Source organism: Salmo trutta, chromosome 15 (assembly GCF_901001165.1).
Source record: "Salmo trutta chromosome 15, fSalTru1.1, whole genome shotgun sequence".
NCBI classification, from domain to species: domain Eukaryota; kingdom Metazoa; phylum Chordata; class Actinopteri; order Salmoniformes; family Salmonidae; genus Salmo; species Salmo trutta.
Genome location: NC_042971.1, coordinates 31,845,302 through 31,870,695, shown reverse-complemented (window position 1 = coordinate 31,870,695; position 25,394 = coordinate 31,845,302). Strand labels below are relative to the sequence as shown.

General features: G+C 42.2%; 1 protein-coding gene across 2 annotated transcripts in view; it reads left to right on the top strand.

Annotated features, from left to right (window-relative positions):
• The window catches only part of LOC115148827 (rho GTPase-activating protein 7), a 103,181-nt gene that overhangs the window by 57,145 nt on the left and 20,642 nt on the right, over positions 1 to 25,394 (top strand). Inside the window, exons 1-4 of one of the 2 annotated variants that reach the window (XM_029691084.1) lie at positions 12,880 to 13,063; positions 23,897 to 23,968; positions 24,100 to 24,181; positions 24,410 to 24,473. In XM_029691084.1, the coding sequence (XP_029546944.1) occupies positions 13,051 to 13,063; positions 23,897 to 23,968; positions 24,100 to 24,181; positions 24,410 to 24,473 (231 nt within the window). In that variant the 5' untranslated portion in view covers positions 12,880 to 13,050. Of the gene's footprint in view, positions 1 to 12,879; positions 13,064 to 23,896; positions 23,969 to 24,099; positions 24,182 to 24,409; positions 24,474 to 25,394 lie in introns of those variants that run through there. The other variant, XM_029691083.1, reaches the window with a different exon arrangement.

The following is a 25,394-nucleotide window of genomic DNA, read 5'->3' as shown; positions in this document are numbered from 1 at the left end:
CAAAGCACCCCCACAACATGATGCTGCCACTCCCGTGTTTCACGGTTGGGATGGTGTTCTTCGGTTTGCAAGCCTCCCCCTTTTTCCTCCAAACATAACGATGGTCAATATGGCCAAACAGTTCTATTTTTGTTTCATCAGACCAGAGGACATTTCTCCAAAAAGTACAGATTAATGTAGTACCTTCAGGCTTTTGTAAAATGCTCCCAAGCATGAACCAGACTTGTGGAGGTCTACAAATTCTTTTCTGAGGTCTTGGCTGATTTATTTTGATTTCCCCATGATGTCAAGCAAAGAGGCATTGAGTTTGAAGGTAGACCTTGAAATACATCCACAGGTACACTTCCAATTGACTCAAATGATGTCAATTAACCTATCAGAAGCTTCTAAAGCCATGACATAATTTTCTGGAATTTTCCAAGCTGTTTAAAGGCACAGTTAACTTAGTGTATGTAAACTTCTGACCCACTGGAATTGTGATACAGTGAATTAGAAGTGAAATAATCTGTCTGTAAACAATTGTTGGAAGAATTACTTGTGTCATGCACAAAGTAGATGTCCTAACCGACTTTCCAAAACTATAGTTTGTTAACAAGAATTTTGTGGAGTGGTTGAAAGACGAGTTTTAATGACTCCAACCTAAGTGTATGTAAACTTCTGACTACAACTGTATAGATTTTTTTCAGTTTTAAAGCTAATATCCTGCAATTCTACACATTTTGCCATGAATTATGCCATGTTAATGATATCTGAGATTGACTAACCAAATCAATTGGGGCCCCTTGGAGGTCAGGGTCCCTGGGCACGTTGGTATTCGGGAACATGATAACTACAGGTTTAGATAACTGGCTAGACTAACTTACCAATCTAAAAATTGTTAGCTGACATGGCTAATTGAGTGACTGTCAGTGACTGACAAAACAAGAGAAAAACTGCTGATGCACAACCAAATTTCGAACTTGCACCTTATGTATTCTACTATTCTAACTCTCAACAGTAAGTTGAGACCCCTACTGATTTCCTAAAAAATATATATTTATATATACAGTACCTGTCAAAGGTTTGGACACACCTACTCATTTAAGGGTTTTTCTTTACTTTTACTATTTTCACATTGTAGAATAATAGTGAAGACATCAAAACTTTGAAATAACACATATGGAGTCAACCAGCTTCATAAGATAGTCACCTGGACTGCATTTCAATTCATTTGTGGAATTCATTTCCTTCTTAATGTGTTTGAGCCAATCAGTTCTGTTGTGATAAGGTAGGGGTGGTATACAGAAGATCGCCCTATTTGGTAAAATACCAAATCCATATTATGGCAAGAACAGCTCAAATAAGCAAAGAGAAACGACAGTCCGTCATTACTTGAAGACATGAAGGTCAGTCAATACGGAAAATGTCAAGAACTTGGAAAGTTTCTTCAAGTGCAGTCGCAAAATAAAGCGTAATGATGAAACTGGCTCTTATTAGGACCGCCACAGGAATAGAAGACCCAGAGTTACCTCTGTTGCAGAGGATAAATTCATTAGAGTTAACTGCACCTCAGATTGCAGCCCAAATAAATGCTTCACAGAGTTCAAGTATCAGACACATCTCAACATCAACTGTTCAGAGGAGACTGTGTGAATCAGGCCTTCATGATCGAATTGCTGCAAACAAATCACTACTAAATGACACCAATATGAAGAAGAGACTTGCTTGGGCCAAGAAACATGAGCAATGGACATTAGACCTGTGGAAATCTGTCTTTTGGTCTGAAAAGTCAAAACGTAAGATTTTTGGTTCCAACCGCCGTGTCTTTGTGAGACACAGAGTAGGTGAACGGATGATCTCTGCATGTGTGGTTCCCACCGTGAAGCATGGAGGAGGAGGTGTGAAGGTGTGGGGGTGCTTTGCCGGTGACACTGTTACTGATTTATTTAGAATTCAATGCACACTTAACCAGCATGGCTACCACAGCATTCTGCAAGGATACTCCATCCCATCTGGTTTGCACTTAGTGGGACTATCGTTTGTTTTTCAACTTTGACTGGTACTGTGTATATATATATATATCAAACCAGGGACTGCTCCCAAGTGGCGCTGCTGTCTAAGGCACTGCATCTCAGTGCAAGAGGTGTAACTACAGTCCCTGGTTCAAATCCAGGCTGAATCACATCTGGCTGTGATTGGGAGTCTGATAGGGCAGCACACAATTTTAGCAATTTTTGCAATTCGTTCCAGTCATTGGCAGCAGAAAACTGGAAGGAGAGGCAGCCAAAGGAAGAATTGGCTTTTGGAGTGACCAGTGACATATACCTGCTGGAGCGAGTACTACGGGTGGGTGCTGCTATGGTGTTAAGCATTGCTGTGCATGTGTGTGTTCTATTTCTTCTGCAGGTGTACACATGTGGGTGCAAGTGTGTATACCCGTCTAGCCATTCAGTAGGGGGCTAGGGAGGAGATTATACTCTAAACTGTTTGCTTACCTTGTGCTCAAATGCTCTGGCTCTTAGCTGTGTGTGCAGAACAGTTGGCATCACTTGGAGGAGAGGCAAAAACTTGTCTGTTTTCTTCTCATTGTGTACAGTCACACACCCAAACGCACACACACACACGCACACATACACACACACTGCGGTACTCAGTCTAGGCGCTGCCTTAATCCCTGACACTTTTGCATTGTGGCTCCCTCCTGTCTCTGCGCTGAATGGGTCATCTCTGGGCTTCTGCCAGACATCTTTCTTTACCAAAACTAAGCAGATGAACACTGACGTCGGCCGGCACAACACCTGCATGAGTGAAAGGGCTTCTCCTATAAGCTGTAATTAAGAAAGGACGTTAGACATCATAGGCGTACAGAAGCCCTGAAACCCAAGGCAAAAAATAAAACGATTGGAATAATCTTTTCCGAATGACTTAATATCTTGTTCGAATTACTTAGTATCTCATTTGAACAACTCAGTAAAAAAAATGACTTATTTTGTCTAGTTAGGCCTAATTTGTTATGCAGCACCAGTTGTGCTTGTCAGATCGTTGCTGCAGCCATTCAATCACTGATTCCATCCATTGAAATGATTTTTCATTCTTTGATAGGGCTGCTTTTGAATGCCAGAACATGTAGTGGGCCAACAAGATCTCACGGTTTTATCAATTTGACTTCAGATTCTGACGTTTATCCACATTTCTCCAAACGTCAAGTTTCAAAGTTGCTCCAAACGTCAAATGTCAACGTGTTTTTGACACCCTGGGTTTCTCCTCCTGCTCAGCGTCTTCCTTGATTCATTCCAAATTCTTACATTAAGGGTTAAGGTTTTGGATAGTTTTAAAACAAAAACAACTACACTGTTAAGTTAAGGCATTCATTACGAATGTTTTTTTGGTAAAGGTTAAGGTTTGGGATAGAAAAAAGGAAAAGAAAAAGAATGTCCACCACTGGGATTGAACGCGCCACCCTTGGAAAGACAATGCTGACCAGGAGGAGCAACCCAGTGTGTCAAAAACGCTTCTGAAATTTGATGTTTGGAGAAACTTGGATAAACGTCAGAATCTGAAGTCAAATTGTTAAAACCGTGAGATCTTGTTGGCCCACTTACATGCTCTGGCATTCAAAAGCAGCCCTGCTTTAGGCTATTAAATAACTGTCATTGAATAATCATATCAATGGATGGAATCAGTGAATGAATGACTGCAACAACGGTCTTACAAGCACAGCTGGCACTGCATCAGAAATTAGGTCTAATTAGACAAAATAACAATTAAGTTGTTTGAATGAGATAATACGTTGTTCAAAATAATTAATATGTCATTTCAAACGACATATATTTCAAAAACATATATTTACTAAGTCGTTCGAACTAGATCATTCAAAGTCTACGTATTATTGTTTTTTTGCCTTGGGCTTCTGTAGGGCTTCCTTATAGACTCATGAACTCATGTAAAAAATAAAGAATATCCAGCATTCCTTTACTCCTTTTCCTAATTAGTGTAATACAAAAAGCACATGCTTTGTATACTTTACTTTACTTACTTATACTTTACTTTTTTAGGGTTCCAAAGTAAGGGTTCAAATCGGAGTCATCAGCGACTGCTTAAATATCTAGTATAATGATACTGTACAGTCAGTAGGTTTATATAAACTAACACCATTTGAATAAATGTCAGAGCTCTGGATTTAGACACTAAAGACCATGTCAGTAGAGCATAATTCCATATGATGGCTTTAGCTAAGCCCATTGTAAACACAGAGAAAGACAAGGGGGTCAGAGAGAACAGGCCAATGTACATCATAGCTTTGACATTTCCTGGATGGATGGACAACAAGCTGAACGGATCAGAGGTGCTATTTTGGGTCAGGGGCTCGGAGACAGAATGTGGGATGGCGTGGGACTGGGATATCCTGATGGGAAGGCTCCGGGAAGGCTCCGGAACAATAAGAACCCCACTAGGGACCATTATGACCTTCAGCCTGCATGATGCCCAGGCTTTCCATTGTAACACACTGCATCAACAAGAAATGTACACATTTCAAAGTGTACTGTATGTAAACAAGGACAAACTTTGTAGTGTATGTCAACAAGTACACACATCGTAGGGTATGTCATTGTCAACAAGTACACAACCTTATAGTGTACATACTTTGTGTAGTATGTCAACAAGTACACACTGCAAAGTGTATGTCAAGAAGCACACGCTCCTCAGAATACATCAACAAGTACACACTTCATAGAGTAAGTAAATAAGTATTCACTTCACACATTTGTGCAGACCCTACTGTCACAGTTAAGTGGTGTCCAATGCTAGCTATTGATCTAGGGCAGGGATGGGCAACTTTAACAGAGGTGGGGGCCACAAAAAAATGGAACTCATCATGAGGGGCCTCAGCGGCTCATGGGCCTATATTTACTAAATAAACTAAAGTAAAAAATAAAATAAAAAGTAACACAATAAAATAACAATAATGAGGCTATATCCAGGGGGTACCGGTACAGAGTCAATGTGCAGGTTACTCAAGGTAATTTATACATGGATGTAGGGGTAAAGTGACTATGCAGAGATAATAAACAGTGAGTAGCAGCAGTGTAAGCAAATTCATGTAAATTGCCTGGGTGGCCATTTGATTAACTGTTCAGCAGTCTTATGGCTTGGGGGTAGAAGTTGTTAAGGTGCCTTTTGGACCTAGACTCGGTGCTCGGTATCGCTTGCCGTGAAGTAGCAGAGAGAATAGTCTATGACTTGGTTGACTAGTATATAGGTACTGGATGGCAGGATGTACTGGGCCGTACGTATTACCCTCTGGAGCACCTTACGGTTGGATGCCAAGCAGTTGCCATACCAGGCAGTGATGCAACCGGTCAGGATGCTCTCGATGGTGCAGCTGTTTAACTTTTTGAAGATCTGGGGACCCAAGCCAAATCTTTTCAGTCTCCTGAGGGGGAAAAGGTGTTGTCGTGCCTCTTCACGACTGTCTTGGTGTGTTTGGACCATGATATTTTGTTGGTGATGTGGACACCAAGGAACTTGAAACTCTCGACCCGGTCCACTACAGCCCCGTCGATGTGAATGGGGGCGTGTTCGGCCCTCCTTTTCCTGCATTCCATGATCAGCTCCTTTGTCTTGCTCACGTTGAGGGAGAGGTTGTTGTCCTGGCACCACACGGCCAGGTCTCTGACCTCCTCCCAATAGACTGTCTCATCGTTGTGGATGATCAAGCCTACCACTGTTGTGTTGTCAGCAAACTTAATGGTGGTGTTGGAGTTGTGCTTGGCCACGCAGTCGTGGGTGAACATGGAGTACAGGAGGGGACTAAGCACGCACCTTTAAGGGGCCCCCGTGTTGAGGATCAGCGTGACAGATATGTTGTTGCCTACCCTTACATTTACATTTACATTTAAGTCATTTAGCAGACGCTCTTATCCAGAGCGACTTACAAATTGGTGCATTCACCTATAATATCCAGTAGAACAACCACTTTACAATAGTGCATCTAAATCTTTTAAAGGGGGGGGGGTTAGAAGGATTACTTTATCCTATCCCAGGTATTCCTTAAAGAGGTGGGGTTTCAGGTGTCTCCGGAAGGTGGTGATTGACTCCGCTGTCCTGGCATCGTGAGGGAGCTTGTTCCACCATTGGGGTGCCAGAGCAGCGAACAGTTTTGACTGGGCTGAGCGGGAACTGTGCTTCCTCAGAGGTAGGGAGGCGAGCAGGCCAGAGGTGGATGAACGCAGTGCCCTTGTTTGGGTGTAGGGCCTGATCAGAGCCTGAAGGTACGGAGGTGCCGTTCCCCTCACAGCTCCGTAGGCAAGCACCATGGTCTTGTAGCGGATGCGAGCTTCAACTGGAAGCCAGTGGAGAGAGCGGAGGAGCGGGGTGACGTGAGAGAACTTGGGAAGGTTGCACACCAGACGGGCTGCGGCGTTCTGGATGAGTTGTAGGGGTTTGATGGCACAGGCAGGGAGCCCAGCCAACAGCGAGTTGCAGTAATCCAGACGGGAGATGACAAGTGCCTGGATTAGGACCTGCGCCGCTTCCTGTGTGAGGCAGGGTCGTACTCTGCGAATGTTGTAGAGCATGAACCTACAGGATCGGGTCACCGCCTTGATGTTAGTGGAGAACGACAGGGTGTTGTCCAGGATCACGCCAAGGTTCTTAGCACTCTGGGAGGAGGACACAAGGGAGTTGTCAACCGTGATGGCGAGATCATGGAACGGGCAGTCCTTCCCCGGGAGGAAGAGCAGCTCCGTCTTGCCGAGGTTCAGCTTGAGGTGGTGATCCGTCATCCACACTGATATGTCTGCCAGACATGCAGAGATGCGATTCGCCACCTGGTTGTCAGAAGGGGGAAAGGAGAAGATTAATTGTGTGTCGTCTGCATAGCAATGATAGGAGAGACCGTGTGAGGATATGACAGAGCCAAGTGACTTGGTGTATAGCGAGAATAGGAGAGGGCCTAGAACAGAGCCCTGGGGGACACCAGTGGTGAGAGCACGTGGTGCGGAGACAGATTCTCGCCACGCCACCTGGTAGGAGCGACCTGTCAGGTAGGACGCAATCCAAGCGTGGGCCGCGCCGGAGATGCCCAGCTCGGAGAGGGTGGAGAGGAGGATCTGATGGTTCACAGTATCAAAGGCAGCAGATAGGTCTAGAAGGATGAGAGCAGAGGAGAGAGAGTTAGCTTTAGCAGTGCGGAGAGCCTCCGTGACACAGAGAAGAGCAGTCTCAGTTGAATGCCCAGTCTTGAAACCTGACTGATTAGGATCAAGAAGGTCGTTCTACCCTTGCCACCTGGAGGCGGCCCGTCAGGAAGTTCAGGATCCAGTTGCAGAAGGTGTTTAGTCCCAGGGTCCTTAGCTTTGTGGGCTCTATGGTGTTGAATGCTGAGCTGTAGTCAATGAACAGCATTCTCACATAGGTGTTCCTTTTGTCCAGGTGTGAAAGGGTAGTGTGGAGTGCAATAGAGATTGGATTATCTGTGGATCTGTTGGGGCGGTATGCGAATTGGAGTGGGTCTAGAGTTTCTGGGATGATGGTGTTGATGTGAGCATGGCTACAAACGTGAGTGCTAAGGGATGGTAGTCATTTATGCAGGTTACCTTCACTTTCTTGGGCACAAGGACTATGGTGGTCAGCATGAAACATGTAGGTATTACAGACTCGGACACAGAGAAATTGAAAATGTCAGTGAAGACACTTGCCAGTTGGTCTGAGTACATGTCCTGGTAATGCGTCAGGCCCCGCGGCCTTGTGAATGTTGACCTGTTTAAATTTCTTGCTCACATTGGCTATAGAGAGCATGATCACACAGTCGTCCGGAGCAGATGGTGCTCTCATGCATGCTTCAGTGTTGCTTGCCTCGAAGCGAGCATAAAAGGCATTTAGCTCGTCAGGTAGGCTCGCATTACTGGGCAGCTCACAGCTGGGTTTCCCTTTGTAGTCCGTAATAGTTTGCAAGCCCTGCCACATCCGACGTGCGTCAGAGCCGATGTAGTAGGATTCAATCTTAGTCCTGTATTGACGCTTTGCCTGTTTGATGGTTCGTCTGAAGGCATAGCGGGATTTCTTATAAGCGTCCGGATTAGTGTCCCGCTCCTTGAAAGCGGCACCTCTAGCTCGGTGCGGATGTTGCCTGTAATCCATGGCTTCTGGTTGTGATATGTACGTAGAATCACTGTGGGGATGACGTTGGATGAATTGGGGATGCCATTGGGGAGACGCCATAGGATGAATCCCGGAACATATTCCAGTCTGTGCTAGCAAAACAATCCTGTAGCGTAGCATCCTTGTCATCTGACCACTTCCCTATTGAGCGAGTCACAGGTACTTCCTGCTTTACTTTTTTATTGTAAACAGGAATTAGGAGGATAGAATTATGGTCAGATTAGCCAAATGGAGGGCGAGGGAGAGCTTTGTATGCGTCTTTGTGTGTGGAGTAAAGATGGTCTAGAGTTTTTTTCCCTCTGGTTGCACATGTGACATGCTGGTAGATATTAGGTAAAACGGATTTAAGTTTACCTGCATTGAAGTCCCCGGCCGCTAGGAGCGCCGCTTCTATATGAGCATTTTATTGTTTGCTTATGGCCTTATAGAGCTCGTTGAGTGCGGTCTTAGTGCCAGCATCGGTTTGTGGCGGTAAATAGATGGCTACAAAAAAATATAGATGGTCTACAGCTTCGCGCACCAGCTATTATTGACAAATAGACACACACCCACACCCCTTCTTGGTCATAAGAGACAGTAGCAGCAATATTATGTACAAAATAAGTTACAAACAATGTGAAAAAAACACACAAAATAGCACAGTTGGTTAGGAGCCTGTAAAACAGCAGCCATCCCCGCCAGTGCCATTATCAGATATATGAAATAGAACTGTGTTCCCTAAACTCCAATTCAATAGCTGAGGTATGAGAAGGGAAATTAACACAGACGTGTTGCCAGAGAACATAGCAGCCATAGGTGTCCCAATGAAGATGCCTTCCAAATGAACTCTACATGGATGCGCCATTACTCTGCACCCCAGATCATTTCTAACTAATAAAGCACAGCTCTTATCATATCCCCACTTAATTGATTCTGTAGCTCATCAGAGGCTCCTTTCAGGGGCTAGTCCTGTCGCTTGGCCTGTGACAGAGTCTGGCCTACTGTAACCTAAGCTCTGAGCTCTATGGCAATTATATTCAGTGCAGCAAGAGACAAACAGGCACTGACAACTCTACTAACTCTACACCGCTATTATACAATAGCATTCAGACCATGTCAGGGCACGGCAGGGCCAAGGCCTTTTCATTACGTCACAGATGTCAGCTACCGGTATGCTTTTTCCAGTTTTCATGTCAAATGCTTTAATTATTTTCACAGGTTATTTTCATTCCACACTGCCACCTGTGTCCCTCTGTCTCTGTCCCTAAAGGGTACACAAAGAGGCCAAATACTGTCGTTTTATTATTATCATCATAGCTTTTGATAAAATATTTCTGCTAAAGTTAGAAGTTATTTTGAGCGAGGAGGAGGTGGTCAGTGATTGTGCTCAGCGTTTCCTGGTTCCAGTACAGAGGCGCCCAGTGTGTTCAGGACAGGTTGATTTGTACACAGAGGCTCGTTGGCAAGCTGGAGCTGCAGCACCGGTGAGTAGAAGGGGAGGGACACACAGTTCTAGGGACGGAAAGAGCGCTTCCTACATCAACGGAAATACCAGCCCAAAGACTCAGAGGCTGGACTCAGATTACAGACACAGAAATACACACATAGAGAGAAACACACACAATCACAAGTGCATACGGTATACTGAAATCGAAACAAAGTCCATGAGAGTAAGCACATGACACATCCTCACATACCCTCCCTAACACACTCATAACCACACACACACAGTCTCACACGCACGCACGCACGCACGCACGCACGCACTCACACACACACACACACACACACACACACACACACACACACACACACACACACACACACACACACACACACACACACACACACACACACACACACACACACACACACACTACCCTGAGAGGGGTACTGAGCTGAATTCTTCCTTTTCTGATGCCCTCCTCCTCTTACTCAGGAAAAGGATGTGTGTTCTTGCATAACCTTACAAAACAGTGACCAGGGGCCAGCAGTGCAGCGGCTGCCAAGAGCAGAGGTCAAGCCTAAGTGAGCCTCTCAGCTTTATGGCCTAGCAAACAAACGAGGACAGGGTAACTTTCATACTAGGTAAACACACACACGGCTGTCCCTTTGTCCTTCTCACAACACTGGGACATATGTCGCTTTGTATTAAACGTACCCACAGTCCACATGGCGCTAGTGTTGCTTTGGATCAGTCTTGGTGGATGGATCTGACTGTTTCCAATAGAGAGGCTTGGCCATTAGCATTAATCACAGTCATTGTAAATACTTCAGTTGTAAATAAAACCATCCAGTAGAACAGACTGGATGGCTGCTGGCCGGTCTGCCACCACAGCTGTTGAAGTAACATCATTTCATCAACACAAAGATTTGAACACCGATGATGTTATTTCTAAGAGTGATGAACTAGAGAGAGATGCTATTGGACCTCTGGATCTTTGATATATAGACCCATTTGGCTATAGCCTGGCCATTTTCAGCCAACCTGTCCAAGCTCATATCGTAAAGTGAGATGATGTGGAATGATCTTCTTTGTTGTGGTGTTCAGTGTGGTTTCTATAGTTTCAGCATAGTTCCATGTCTCCGTATGGCAATTTCTTTGTGATGTTGTGTATTTATTGTAAGGCAGGCTGACTGCCCATGCTGCAAAAGTGAGTAGAAAAACATCTGTCGTCATGGTTAAGTTTGATTTGATGGGAGAGGTAGAGAAACGTAGATATTAGCAGCAGCGATCATTTCATCCTTGCTGGTCACTATCACTTCAGCATTTAGGAGTTGTGGTCCTGAGGAGGAAAACCCAGAAGTCATAATCTCTTACATAGTAACAAGTTTTATAACATCCACAGAACTGAAACTATTCAACAGCAGCTAATATGTTTTCTATAGGTATAGAATTAAAGCAGATTGTGTGATGGAAGGACAGTGCTTTACATCATTTGGAGTTGGACCATTTGGAATAAGGGGCTTGTCAGAGCAGAAGCCTTTGCTTGCGGAGGAGGGCTGCAGTGCACACCCCCGCCCCGCCAAATTAACTCACCCAAAACAAGGGTGGGACCCTCAAGGAACCAGAAGGAGCCAGTGGCTTTGATGAATTCACCAACTAACCCAAACAGAAAAACTTTATAATTGTGCCAAGATAAAATATTTGGTCAGTTGTGACAGTTACCGAAGTCAACATTTGTCTTCAAATGTGTATTATAAAATAATTACTATATTACACAGACATGAAGCAGAAGCACTTTTGAAATCTGCAGGAAAAATAACAAAACTTTGGTCTGCATTATGATGGACTATGACATCATGCACATAAACCAGAATCTTGGACTAGGGTCATCCAAGAAAAACATCTCATTCCCAGTAACAGCCAAGAATGCTTATTTCCAGGTTTTATTATAAACTTGAGCTAAGCACTCCAGGAAGGTTGCCAAGGGGACCATGGGTCCTGTACTTCACTCTTGTGTAAAAGTCATTAGTTGTTTTCATTTCTTTCCATCTTTCGTTCAACTGTGAATTAATGCAGCAAAGCGGTGGACCTCTCAAGGGGTTTTTACATTTAAAAGAGCCTAATCAAACACCTACGTTGTAAATGGAACCTATTACCGCTAATGGCTTACCTAAGAATGAATCCTGATGAAGCCTTGAAGAGGGCTATTAGCACTGCAGGTTTTTGTCATCATCCACAGTGGTTTAAGAGTAGTCATTAGAGTTACTATCCTCTTGTTCTTTTGATTTGAACTAAATGTGCCATTTCTGCTTTGAAACAGCGGCTGCCTTTTACAAGATGCTGATAGCAGCGACAGGAGAAGGTCAGACCACATATAATTGTGGTCTGCAGGTTTTAGAGATAAGGTACTGTACCATAGGAATAATTTGACTTTCAAGGAACATGGAAGGGTTCCCTGTGGCTCAGTCGGTAGAGTGTGGTGTGTTCAACATTAGGGTTGTGGGTTTGATTCCCATGGGGGACCAGTATGAAAATGTATGCACTCACTACTGTAAGTCACTCTGGATAAGACTGTCTGCTGAATGACTATGATGTTAATGAAATCCATGAAGGTTTTATTGAGTGAGTTCTAATGACATAAATAAGTGGTTGATTGTTTGAGTAGGATCAGTAAAGATAGAGTCAATATTCACCATTTTGTCAAGAAAAGTGAGAACATCAATGTGTAAGAAATGTGGCATCTGGATATTGGAAGGAATAGTTACATAAAGTACAAATATTGTACTGTATTATATAAAAAATACATAATTATTATGAAGCCTGTGTGGAGGGAAGTTCATCATGTTCTTGGCCTGACTGTCTTTGAGAGTTTCCTTGTTTACCTTGATAGGCTGATTGTCTGCTACATCTAATTTTAACTGTCAACTCTGACTACAAAGGGGGAAAAATGCCCTCAAGGCCAGAGTCTGAGGTTTGGAAATCTCTTTCAGGTCACTCTAGTCTGGTCTAATACCAAAAGGGCAATGTCATGGGATCAACCACAGTCTCTTAAGGGTGGTGGTGTGGGGGGGATACATTAGCTAATTTAAAATGAATTATTTTATATCAGATGTTACAATTGTATTAATTTTCACAGTAGAGAAAGTTATCTGAATTCTGAAATACCCTTGCATGCTTTTAAAGTCAACAGCCTTGGTCATCCATTATGTAATTTTGGAAGCCTCCCTCCTGGGGTGAGCGTTATGTGCAGTTGGTATGGTCCAGGGGAGGGAAGGGCGACTGGAAAGTGGAAATGTTTGTACTGATTTCACTATGATGCCCAATATGATCAAGACAGCTGAACTTGTCTTCAACATTTGAATGGATTTGTATAGTTTTTATGTATTTGTATTATTCAACATCAAGTTTGATAAGTTTGCTCATTCTTAACAAGAATAAAACGAGACTAAATATCACATTTTATCTGACAACATTACAGCACCATGTTGATTACAAGTAAGTAACAACTTTTCTTCTTCTATGAACTTTAGTACTACAATATCAAATTCTAGGACTCCGACAAATATACACTTAGATGTATTAACATATTCAGAGAGCCACTACTAACCTGATAGGGTGTCAGCTGTGAGGTTCATGTGATGCTCAAAATGAGGTGAGGAGTTCAGATGATGTAAGGTGATGTGCTGCACCACCGCATGAGCATCAGCCCTCTAGTCTAATGCATGCTCTAGACTATAGTTTTGCAACAGGCTTTTAAAAATACTTATTTAACAAGCCTAGATGTTTTGTCATATAGATTCAAAGGGAATAGTTTGACTTTCAAGGAACATGAAAGGGTTCACTGTGGCTAGCACATGTGTGTGCCACATCAGGGTTGTGGGTTTGATTCCCACAGGGGACCAGTATGAAATATATGCACTCACTGTAAATCACTCTGGATAAGAGTGACTATAATGTTAATAAATGACTATAATGTTAATAAAATCCTTGAAAATGTTCTTGAGTGAGCTCTAATGAAAAAAATGAGTGGTTAATTGTTTGAGTAAAATCAGTGTCAATATTCACCATTTTGTCAAGGAAAGTGAGTACATAAATATGATACTTCAGCTCATTTAAAATGTATTATTTTATATCAAATAATTTAATAAATACTTGTTTAAATAGCCTAGATGTTTTGTCATATAGATTCAAAAGTTAAGTTTCTTAGTTTACTCTAAAATTAAGAAAATTAATCCTATAAAAAGAATTTAGGCCTACGGAGTACAAAATTAATATTTTTATTTCTGGCCTGTAGGTTGAGTGTTATGTGGGAGAGTGTTATATTGAATTCTTCATGCAGGTGCCAGTCAATTGTTTAAATTAATTTCAGTGATGTTAGTGTGTAATATACTGTATTTGTTTCCTGCTCCATACATATTCCTAGCACGTAGGCAATGGGTTCAGGCTGCAAAATTTGATGAACTTAGGAGTTATGATAGAAAACCAGCTACTTTGGAATCAGAGATAAAATGCCTAGCACATCTGTTGTTTTCCAATAAGTCTTTTTCCCATGGTGTTAGCTTTTCAGAGGATCCAGACTGAACAAAGTCACTCAGTCATTGCAATGGATTAGAGTATTTGGTCTCTAATCAACTAACTGTTGTATTTCACCATTTTAAGGTTTGGCATCTTATCACATGCATAGTTCTACTTGACCATTAAATGCCAAGTATTTCAATCCAATCAACATGATTCAAAGTGAGCAGACCCCTAAATTGGGCTCATTTGCAGATGGTTCTCTAAAAAGGTTCAGTAGAGATTGACCGGTTCATTGTGGTGTCTAGTATTTCCTAGAAGACCTTAATTCACCAATTATACTTTCTGCAATCTGAAAGTTCTCTAACTATAGCAGCAAATATCCCTCCAACTCATTTCCCCATTGGCATGAGTGGATCACACAGACACTGTTGTTAGCAACCAGGAGCAACAGAGCGCAGGAACAATTATACCTATGACCTAATGCAATTCTACTTGACAACTTTGGCCGGGGAGTAATGGAATGAGATAAGCCAGCGCTGGTATAGATGGTTAAGGGGGATAAGTTATTGTGTAACAATCACCAGGTGCTCTCTGATTGCCATTGTTATAGAGCCATTGTTACTTTTTCCATATTAACTCTGATTTGCTGACCGAGTGACACTCTTGGGTCATACACAAAATACCTAACAGAACAGAAACATGATAGATGACCAACTGCTGGATATCACTGTTATTTGTGATTCATCAAACATCTATATTCTCTGATTTAAGAACAGAAAATGGAGGTCAGTTCTATCTTTTGGTCTTTCCTGTCTTTTCCTCATAAAAAATGTCCTTGTTTACAGTCATTCAGAGGTCATATGTTGGCCATTCACTAGAACACATCCATCCTCTCTGACATGGTTGTAATCTAACTAGGCCACAGTAACCACCCAAAGTCATATCATCCCTAGCACTCCGCTTGTCTAATGTTACAGTTCTCAACATAACTTCACAGACATTTGAGGTTTTCATACCACTTTTATGCCTCACTTGACACTTGCCATCCCAGGAAAAAGCAGCTAAGGCTTGGTCCTCTGGAGGATGATGTGAAGATCAGAACCATGTAAGCTGTCAGAGCAGAGAGATGTTACCATATCACACTGAGACGCTTTTCTCATGTCTATCGACTCATGAAGAGACATGGCAAAAGATAGCTCTAGGCCTGGAGGCCCATATAGTTGTAGGACATAGGAGACTGCTACGAAGAGTGGGTGTGTAGTGTGTGGTGCGCGCTGGGACGCCACTCGGGGGGGGGGGGGGGGGGGGGGGCAGGGATTGCGTCAGGGCTAGAGCACGTAGCGCCATTTTCCCAGGCCCCTAAACGCACTTCTCCGACTTCCTGGCGCTGTGAGGGAGGGTGGGGTTGAATTGCGAGCACGCATCTCTTATCAGAACCCAGAGCCCAAAAGCACAACTTCCTCCAAGGCGGCCTGAGGAATTTGGAAAAGGAAGAGCCTTTCCCTTCTTGGCCTTATTAAAATTGGCGGTCTCACAGATACAATCGTGCTTATACGTAGGGAGAATACAGTGGTGAACAAGGCGTAGTGAAGTTTATTGTTCACTGTTTTATATATATTTCATACTGCAACTGGGTCACCTGTCTTATGCCTTTTCCAGCCCTGTGATGTCATTCTGACCACTGGTTTGGGTAGCTAATAGTTTATTTACATCTGGGAGCAGGGTGTTATTATAAGGTGATAACAACTTAGGCTTTATGGTCGTTCCACGATGCCTTTTGAGAAGTGTAACTTGTTTTTTAGTTTTTTTATCTCAAGAGGTTAAATAAATAAAAATACTATAGCAAGTGCATATGAAGTGCCAAATAAAGTAATACAGTTGACCGTAACAGAGTTGACAGTAACAGGGTTGACGATTTCATCTTAAATCAGCCATAAATCCCATTTTGACAAGGGGAATGGAAGCTTATTGTGTGCAACAGGGAGTGGCAATGGAAGGCAAAAAAAATAATTATTAAAACATTTGTACCCTGTCTATCTATGGGTAACAGGGTTGACGTGTTAGGCTTGACCCGCTCAGTTTTCCACCACAAAACACAGGAAAATGGCCAAAAAGAGTAGAACCAGCTCACCTATTTTTACACTATGATTTGACTATTAGCTGTTTAATGTTGCGTTCTGAAAAAATATTAAAAAAGGAATAGTTTACTTTCACCATATTAAAATGGGAGTTCACGTAGCAGGGTTGACCATAAAATGAGGGACAGAGGTAAATGAATCACTAATCACACTAAATAACAATCTAGAGAAATGACTTTGTCAAAGCAAAATAATAACTAGGGCTTCACAATGATGGCGCAAACTTAGAGAAATGTTGGGCTTAAGTGGATTAAAATCTTCCTAGATGTCACAGAGGGTGCAGGTAGAATGCCCACCCAAATCACACCCTGACCAAACCTAAATAGAGACATAAAAAGGCTCTCTCAGGTCAGGGCGTGACAGCAGGCTTTTAATATAACCCTGGCAGGTACATTCTGATACATAGCTTTACAGCCTCAGAGTTATGTGATACTAGCCTGTATGCCATATTTTAGCAGGTACAGCTGATCTCCTCTCTAATGTCATAAACTCTGTTCGTCCATCCCAAAACGTGTATTTGTATTTATTATGGATCCCCATTAGCTGCTGCCAAGACAGCAACTATTCTTCCTGGGGTCCAGCAAAATGAAGGCAATTATACAGTTTTAAAAACATTACAATACATTCACAACAGATTTCACAACATAAATTGTGTGTGCCCTCGGGCCCATACTCTACTACTACATTCCGTGCCTTGCAAAAGTATTCATCCCCCTTGCCATTTTTCCTATTTTGTTGCATTACAACCTGTAATTTAAATGGATTTTTATTTGGATTTCATGTAATGGACATACAAAAAATTGTCCAAATTGGTGAAGTGAAATGAAAAAAAGTACTTGTTTCAAAAAACAATTTCAAAAAATTAAAAATGGAAAAGTTGTGCGTGCATATGTATTCATCCCTTTGCTATGAAGCCCCTAAATAAGATCTGGTGCGACCAATTACCTTCAGAAGTCACAGAATTAGTTAAATAAAGTCCTCCTGTGTGCAATCTAAGTGTCACATGATCTGTCACATGATCTCAGTATATATACACCTGTTCTGAAAGGCCCAAGAGTCTGCAACACCACTAAGCAAGGGGCACCACCAAGCAAGCGGCACCATGAAGACCAAGGAGCTCTCCAAACAGATCAGGTGTCACGTCCTGACCAGTAGAGGGAGTATTTGTATTGTAGTTTGGTCAGGACGTGGCAGAAGGGTATTTGTTTCATATGGTTCGGGTTGTGTGTGTAGTATTAAAGGGGTGTTTGGTTTATGAATTCCGGGGTTTTAGTGTATGTTCTGGTTTTGGTTTTCTATGGTTTTCTGGTTTGTCTATTTCTTTGTTGTCTGTGTGGCTCCCGATCAGGAACAGCTGTACGTCATTGTTCCTGATTGGGAGTCATATATTAGGAGCTTGTTTTCACCTGGGGTTTTTGTGGATAGTTGTCTTTTGCACTGCTAGTAATATTTAGCCTGCGAAACTGTCATCTGCCGTTCTTTGTTTTGTTGTTTTTTCCGTGTTCTCTTTATTTAATAAATATAAAGATGAGCATCCACATTCCCGCTGCGTCTTGGTCATCTCTACACAACGACACCCGTGACATCAGGGACAAAGTTGTGGAGAAGTACAGATCAGGGTTGGGTTAAAAAAAAATATCTGAAACATTGAACATCCCACAGAGCACCATTAAATCTATTATTAAAAATGGAAAGAATATGGCACCACAATAAAGCTGCCAAGAGAGGGCCGCCCACCAAAACTCATAGACCAGGCAAGGAGGGCATTAATCAGAGAGGCAGCAAAGAGATGAAAGATAACCCTGAGCTGCAAAGCTCCACAGAGGAGATTGAAGTATCTGTCCATAGGACCACTTTAAGCCGCACACTCCACAGAGCTGGGCTTTACGGAAGAGTGGCCAGAAAAAAAGCCATTGCTTAAAGAAAAACATAAGCAAACATGTTTGGTATTCACCAAAAGGCATGTGGGAGACTCCCCAAACATAAGGAAGAAGGCACTCTGGTCAGATGAGACTAAAATTGAGATTTTTGGCCATCAAGGAAAATTATATGTCTGGCACAAACCCAACACCTTTCATCACCCCGAGAACACCATCCCCACAGTGAAGCATGGTGGTGGCAGCATCATACTGTGGGGATATTTTTCATCGGCAGGGACTGGGAAACTGGTCAGAAATTAAGGAATGATGGATGGGGCTAAATACAGGGAAATTCTTGAGGGAAACCTGTTTCAGTCTTCCAGAGATTTGAGACTGGGACGGAGGTTCACCTTCCAGCAGGACAATGACCCTAAGCATACAGCTAAAGCAACACTTGAGTGGATAAAGGGGAAACATTTAAATGTCTTGGAATGGCCTAGTCAAAGCCCAGACCCCAATACAATTGAGAATCTGTGGTATGACTTAAAGCGGAACCCATCCAACTTGAAGGACCTGGAGCAGTTTTGCCTTGAAGAATGGCCAAACATTCCAGTGGCTAGATGTGCCAAGCTTATAGAGACATACCCCAAGAGACTTGCAGCTTTAATTGCTGCAAAAGGTGGCTCTACAAAGTATTGACTATGGGGGGTGAATAGTTATGCACGCTGAAGTTTTCAATTTTTTGTCTTATTTCTTGTTTGTTTCACAATTAAAAATATTTTGCATCTTCAAAGTGGTAGGCATGTTGTGTAAATCAAATGATACAAACCCCAAAAAATCTATTTTAATTCCAGGTTGTAAAGCAACAAAATAGGAAAAATGTCAAAGGGGTGAATACTTTTGCAAGCCACTGTATCTACAACACAAAATCCATATGTACGTGTGTGTATAGTGCATATGTTATCGTGTGTATGTATGCATGTGTCTGTGCCTGTCTGTCTGTTTTTTAAATTAAATGTTAGTGCTTGCATGAGTTACTTGATGTGGAATATAGTTCCATGTAGTCATGGCTCTATGTAGTACTGTGTACCTCCCATAGTCTGTTCTGGACTTGGGAACTGTGAAGATACCTTTGGGGGCATGTCTTGTGGGGTATGCATGGGTGTCCAAGCTGTGTGCCAGCAGTTCAAATAGACAGCTTGGTGTATTCAACATTCAACTTCTCACGAATACAAGTAGCAATGAAGTGAATCTCTCCTCCACTTTGAGTCAGGAGAGATTGATATGCATATTATTAATGTTAGCTCTCTGTGCACATCCAAGGGTCAGCCATGCTGCCCTGTTCTGAGCCAATTCCAATTTTCCTAAGTCCCTCTTTGTGGCACCTGACCACACGGCTGAACAGTAGTCCAGGTGTGACAAAACTAGGACCTGTAGGACCTGCCTTGTTGATAGTGCTGTTAAGAATGCAGAGCAGAGCTCTATTATGGACAGACTTCCCCTATCCTAGCTACTGTTGTATCAATATGTTTTGACCATGACAGTTTATAATCCAGGGTTACTCCAAGCAGTTTAGTCTCCTCAACTTGCTCAATTTACACATTATTCATTACAAGATTTTGTTGAGGTTTAGGGTTTAGTGAATGATTTGTCCCAAATACAATGCTTTTAGTTTTTGAAATATTTAAGATTAACTTATTCCTTGCCACCAATTCTGAAACTAACTGCAGTTATTTGTGAAGTGTTGCAGTCAATTCAGTTGCTGTGGTGGCTGACGTGTATATTGTTGAGTCATCCGCATACATAAACTCAGCAAAAAAAGAAACGTCCCTTTTTCAGGACCCTGTCTTTCAAAAATAATTTGTAAAAATCCAAATAACTTCACAGATCATCATTGTAAAGGGTTTAAACACTGTTTCCCATGCTTGTTCAATTAACCATGAACAATTAATGAACATTCACCTTTGGAAGGGTCGTTACGACACTAACAGCTTACAGACGGTAGGCAATTAAGGTCACAGTTATGAAAACTTTGGACAATAAAGATGCCTTTCTACTGACTCTGAAAAATGGCAAAAGAAAGATGCCCAGGGTCCCTGCTCATCTGTGTGAATGTGCCTTAGGCATGCTGCAAGGAGGCATGAGGACTGCAGATGTGGCCAGGGCAATAAATTACAATGTCCGTACTGTGAGACACCTAAGACAGCACTACAGGGAGACAGGACAGACAGCTGATCGTCTTCGCAGTGACAGACCACATGTAACAACATCTGCACAGGATCGGTACATCCGAACATCACACCTGCAGGACAGGTACAGGATGGCAACAACAACTGCCCGCGTTACACCAGGAACACACAATCCCTCCATCAGTGCTCAGACTGTCCGCAATAGGCTGAGAGAGGCTGGACTGAGGGCTTGTAGGCCTGTTGTAAGGCAGGTCCTCACCAGACATCACCGGCAACAACGTCGCCTATGGGCACAAACCCACCGTCGCTGGACCAGACAGGACTGGCAAAAAGTGCTCTTCACTGACGAGTCGCGGTTTTGTCTCACCAAGGGTGATGGTCGGATTCACGTTTATCGTCAAAGGAATGAGCGTTACATCAAGGCCTGTACTCTGCAGCGGGACAGATTTGGAGGTGGAGGGTTCGTCATGGTCTGGGACAGTGTGTCACAGCATCATCGGACTGAGCTTGTTGTCATTGCAGGCAATCTCAACGCTGTGTGTTACAGGGAAGACATTCTCCTCCCTCATGTGGTACCCTTCCTGCAGGTTCATCCTGACATGACCCTCCAGCATGACAATGCCACAAGCCATACTGCTCGTTCTGTGCGTGATTTCCTGCAAGACAGGAATATCAGTGTTCTGCCATGGCCAGCGAAGAGCCCAGATCTCAATCCCATTGAGCACGTCTGGGACCTGTTGGATTGGAAGGTGAGGGCCAGGGCCATTCCCCCCAGAAATGTCCGGGAACTTGCAGGTGCCTTGGTGGAAGAGTGGGGTAACATCAGCAAGAACCGGCAAATCTGGTGCAGTCCATGAGGAGGAGATGCACTGCAGTACTTAATGCAGCTGGTGGCCACACCAGATACTGATTGTTACTTTTGATTTTGACCCCCCTTTGTTCAGGGACACATTATTCCAGTTCTGTTACTCACATGTCTGTGGAACTTGTTCAGTTTATGTCTCAGTTGTTGAATTTTGTTATGTTCATACAAATATTTACATGTGTTAAGTTTGCTGAAGATAAACACATTTGACAGTGAGAGGACGTTTAATTTTTTTGCTGAGTTTAGATATTCCTGGCTTTACTTAAAGCCAGTGGCATGTCGTTAGTAAAGATTGAAAAAAGTAAAGGGCCTAGACAGCTGCCCTGGGGAATTCCTGATTCTACCTGATTTTGTTGGAGAGGCTTCCATTAAAGAACACCCTCTGTGTTCTGTTAGACAGGTAACTCTTTATCCACAATATAAAGGGGGTGTAAAGGGGGTGTAAAGCCATAACACATATTTTTCCAGCAACATACTATGATTGATAATGTCAAAAGCCTCATTGAAGTCTAACAAAACACCCCCCACAATCTTTTTTTAATACATTTCTATCAGTCATTTGTGTAAGCTCTGTGCTTGTTGAATGTCCTTCCCTAAAAGCATACTGAAAGTCTGTTGTCAATTTGTTTACTGTAAAATAGCATTGTATCTGGTTAAATAAAGGTGAAATCTGGTCAAACACAATTTTTCCCAAAAGTTTACTAAGGGTTGGTAGCAGGCTGATTGGCCGGCTATTTGAACCAGTTAAGAAGGCTATACTATTCTTAGGTAAGGGAAAACCTTTTGCTTCCCTCCAGGCCTGAGGGCACACACTTTCTAGTAGGCTTAAATTGAAGATCTGGGAAATAGGAGAGGCAATATTGTCCGCTATTATCTTCTGTAATTTTCAATCCAAGTTGTCAGACCCCGGTGGCTTGTCATTGATGATAGACAACTTTTATTTCTTCACCTTCCACACTTCATGGAATTCAAAATTACAACCCTTGTCTTTCATAATTTGGTCAGATACACATGGATGTGTAGTGTCAATGTTTGTTGCTGGCATTTCATGCCTAAGTTTGCAAATCTTGCCAATGAAAAAATCATTAAAGTAGTTGGCAATATCAGTGAGTTGTGTGATGAATGAGCCATCTGATTCAATGAATGATGGAGCAGAGTCTGCCCAAAATGTAATTTAAGGTGTTCCAAAGCTTTTTACTATCATTCTTTGTCATTTATCTTTGTTTCATAGTGTAGTTGTTTCTTCTTTATTCAGTTTATTCACATGATTTCTCAATTTGCAGTACGTTTGCCAATCAGTTGTACAGCCAGACCTATTTTCCATTTATTTTGCCTCATCCCTCTCAACCATACAATTTTTCCATTCCTCATCAATCCACGGGGATTCACTGTTTTTACAGTCATTTTTTTAAAGGGTGCATGCTTATTAGTAACTGGCATAAGACATTTTGTAAGTGTGTCAAGTGCAGCATCTGGTTGCTTGTCATTACACACAATGAACCAACAAATATTCTTTACATCAACAACATAGGAATCACTACCAAACTTATTGGATTACCTTTTATACACTATATTAGGCCCAGTTTAAGGAACTTTAGTTTTCATATATATGGCTACTATATTGTCATCACTACATCCTATGGATTTGGATACTGCTTTCAAACACATTTATGCAGCATTAGTAAAGATGTGACCTATACATGTTGATGATTTAATTCCTGTGATGTTCGTAACTACCCTGTTAGGTTGATTGGTAACATGAACCAGGTTACAGGCACTAGTTACAGTTTGAAGCTTTCTCTTGAGTGGACAGCATGATGAAAGCCAGTCAATATTGGACAGGAACAGAAGTCATTCTCCTCTAAAACTAAGTGATCAAACCTGGCTGTTGATTTGATGAACCCCATTCCCATCTAGTAGAGTTTATCTCCCCTGGATCAAAGGAGTCTTGTGATATTCACAGCTTGTTTTTCCCCTGTTTACATATCTCAGCCATCTGCTTTTTTTGTTGTAATTTTGTCAGACACTCTTATGCAGAGCAACTTACAAGAACAAGTAGTGCCTTGCTCAAGGGCACATCGCCGGATATTTCACTAAGTCAGCTTTGGGATTTGAACAAGCAACCTTTCGGTTACTGGCCCAACGCTCTTAACCACTAGGCTACCTGCCGCCTCTTTGTAACTCAAACTCCAGCTGTCTTCCCCTGACCCCCACAGCCTGGGAGAAAAACACCTAATTCCAAGTATTCTCTCTTGTTGTTTCTTTATCGTTTTCTCTCTTTAACGTTCTCTCTCTTTCTCTCTGGGTTTTATTTCATGAAGTACCAATTTGAAGTTTGAAGAAAGATTGCACTTCTTTCCACCATCTGTCCCTGACAGTACTATGTCAATGGTGGGAGTTAGCAGATGGGTGGAACCTCAACAGAGGGGACATGAAAGGCTGTGTGTGGCCAGAGGGACTGAAGCCACTTCTGACAAACGATGTCTGCCTTTTCTGTGTCTGACACACACACGCCACGTTAGCCAATTAGGAGCAATTAGGATGGCCTCTTCCAAAAATCCACTGTAAAAGTATACCCTTTCAGAGATGAGAGGAGAAAAATGAGAGAGACGCTTCTATTTTTGTCCGCAATATTTTTGCGATTGTAATTAAAGCGTAAAATAGCTCGCTTAATATGCACAAATATTTGTCCTGTTATTAAAATGGGCCCAACCAGAAAATAATTGTAATTGAATTTGAGTATTGTTTTTTGTTTGCAGAGATCGAAGCGAAGGAGGCTTGCGATTGGCTAAGAGCGGCCGGCTTTCCCCAGTACGTGCAATTATACAAAGGTAAATATCAAATAGTAATCCTCTCAAGCCATCAAGCACAATCTATTACAGTACACACCACATCCACATATTTGCTCATCCATAACAAACAATGTCATATCACGCTTTCATTTGCCTTGTTTGCCTCTCAGATTGCAGGCTCCCCATTGATATAGACTGGGTAAAGAGTGATCACAGTTTTCTGGATAAGGATGCACTTGATTCACTCTGCAGGTGAGTAGCTGGACTTTACATCCACTCCCTCCTTCTCACCGTGGCTCCTTGTTCTACTGATGAAGTGTATGTAGTGCTGGAATACTTCATTGGGCTGGGGAAAGAGAGAGAGAGGAGTGAGAGAAAGAAAGAGAGAGAGAGAAAGACAGAGTGTGTGAGTGCGTTTGTTTCGATTGGGTCCCATGCTGCTGTGCTTGTTTAACCGCCATTCTTCTCCTCTGCTTACAGGAGATTAAGCACTTTAAACAAATGTGTGGAGCTGAGGCTGGAGCTGGGCAGATCAAAGAGACGGGTGAGTGAGAGTGAACACCATGGAACACCAACATGGCAGCTCTGTCAAAGACACCGCAGTAACCAGAGGAAAAGCTCCTAGTTAGCATTTAACACATTGATTTCCACTGATATCGATGGCTAGGTAGATAGCTCCACCCACCTCCAAAACTCCTCAAAACTTCAATAGTCTTTGTTTGAGAAAGTGCAGAGAAAGATAATTAAGGTGAAAACTCATCTAGAATTAATCATGTTGCTTAATAATTTTCTACTTAAAGGCCCAGTGCAGTCAAAAACTAGATTTCCCTATATTTTATATACATTTCCATAACTAGGTTGGAATAGTACTGTGAAAGTGTGAAAACTATTTATAATTCTAAGAGCTAGATGAAAAAGAGAAATTAAATTTCAGCCTGTTTTGGTGGGATGGAGTTTTGGCCTTCCATAGTGACATCACCATGCGGTAAATAGACCAATAAGAGAGTTCCTAACCTCTGCCAATAACCTCTCCTCCGCACTCAGACCACTCCCAGACAGTCCTCGAAAAAATGTTGCTTGTGAAATTATTCTTTGCTAAGAAGCTATTCTTGATATTTTTGGATCATTTTAATAGAAAACAATCACATTAAGGTATTTAATTGTTACCCAGAAATTATTTGACATTGATATAAAAATGGCTGTATTGGACATTTAATGTTCTCAGAGACTCGTTATCTCAGAATTTTGTTATCTTTGTGGAAGATATAATAAAAAGGAAAATATATTTTAAAAATCTATATTTAAAATTCTATATATACTGCTCAAACAAATAAAGGGAACACTTAAACAGCACATCCTAGATCTGAATGAAAGAAATAATCTTATTAAATACTTTTTTCTTTACATAGTTGAATATGCTGACAACAAAATCACACAAAAATAATCAATGGAAATCCAATTTATC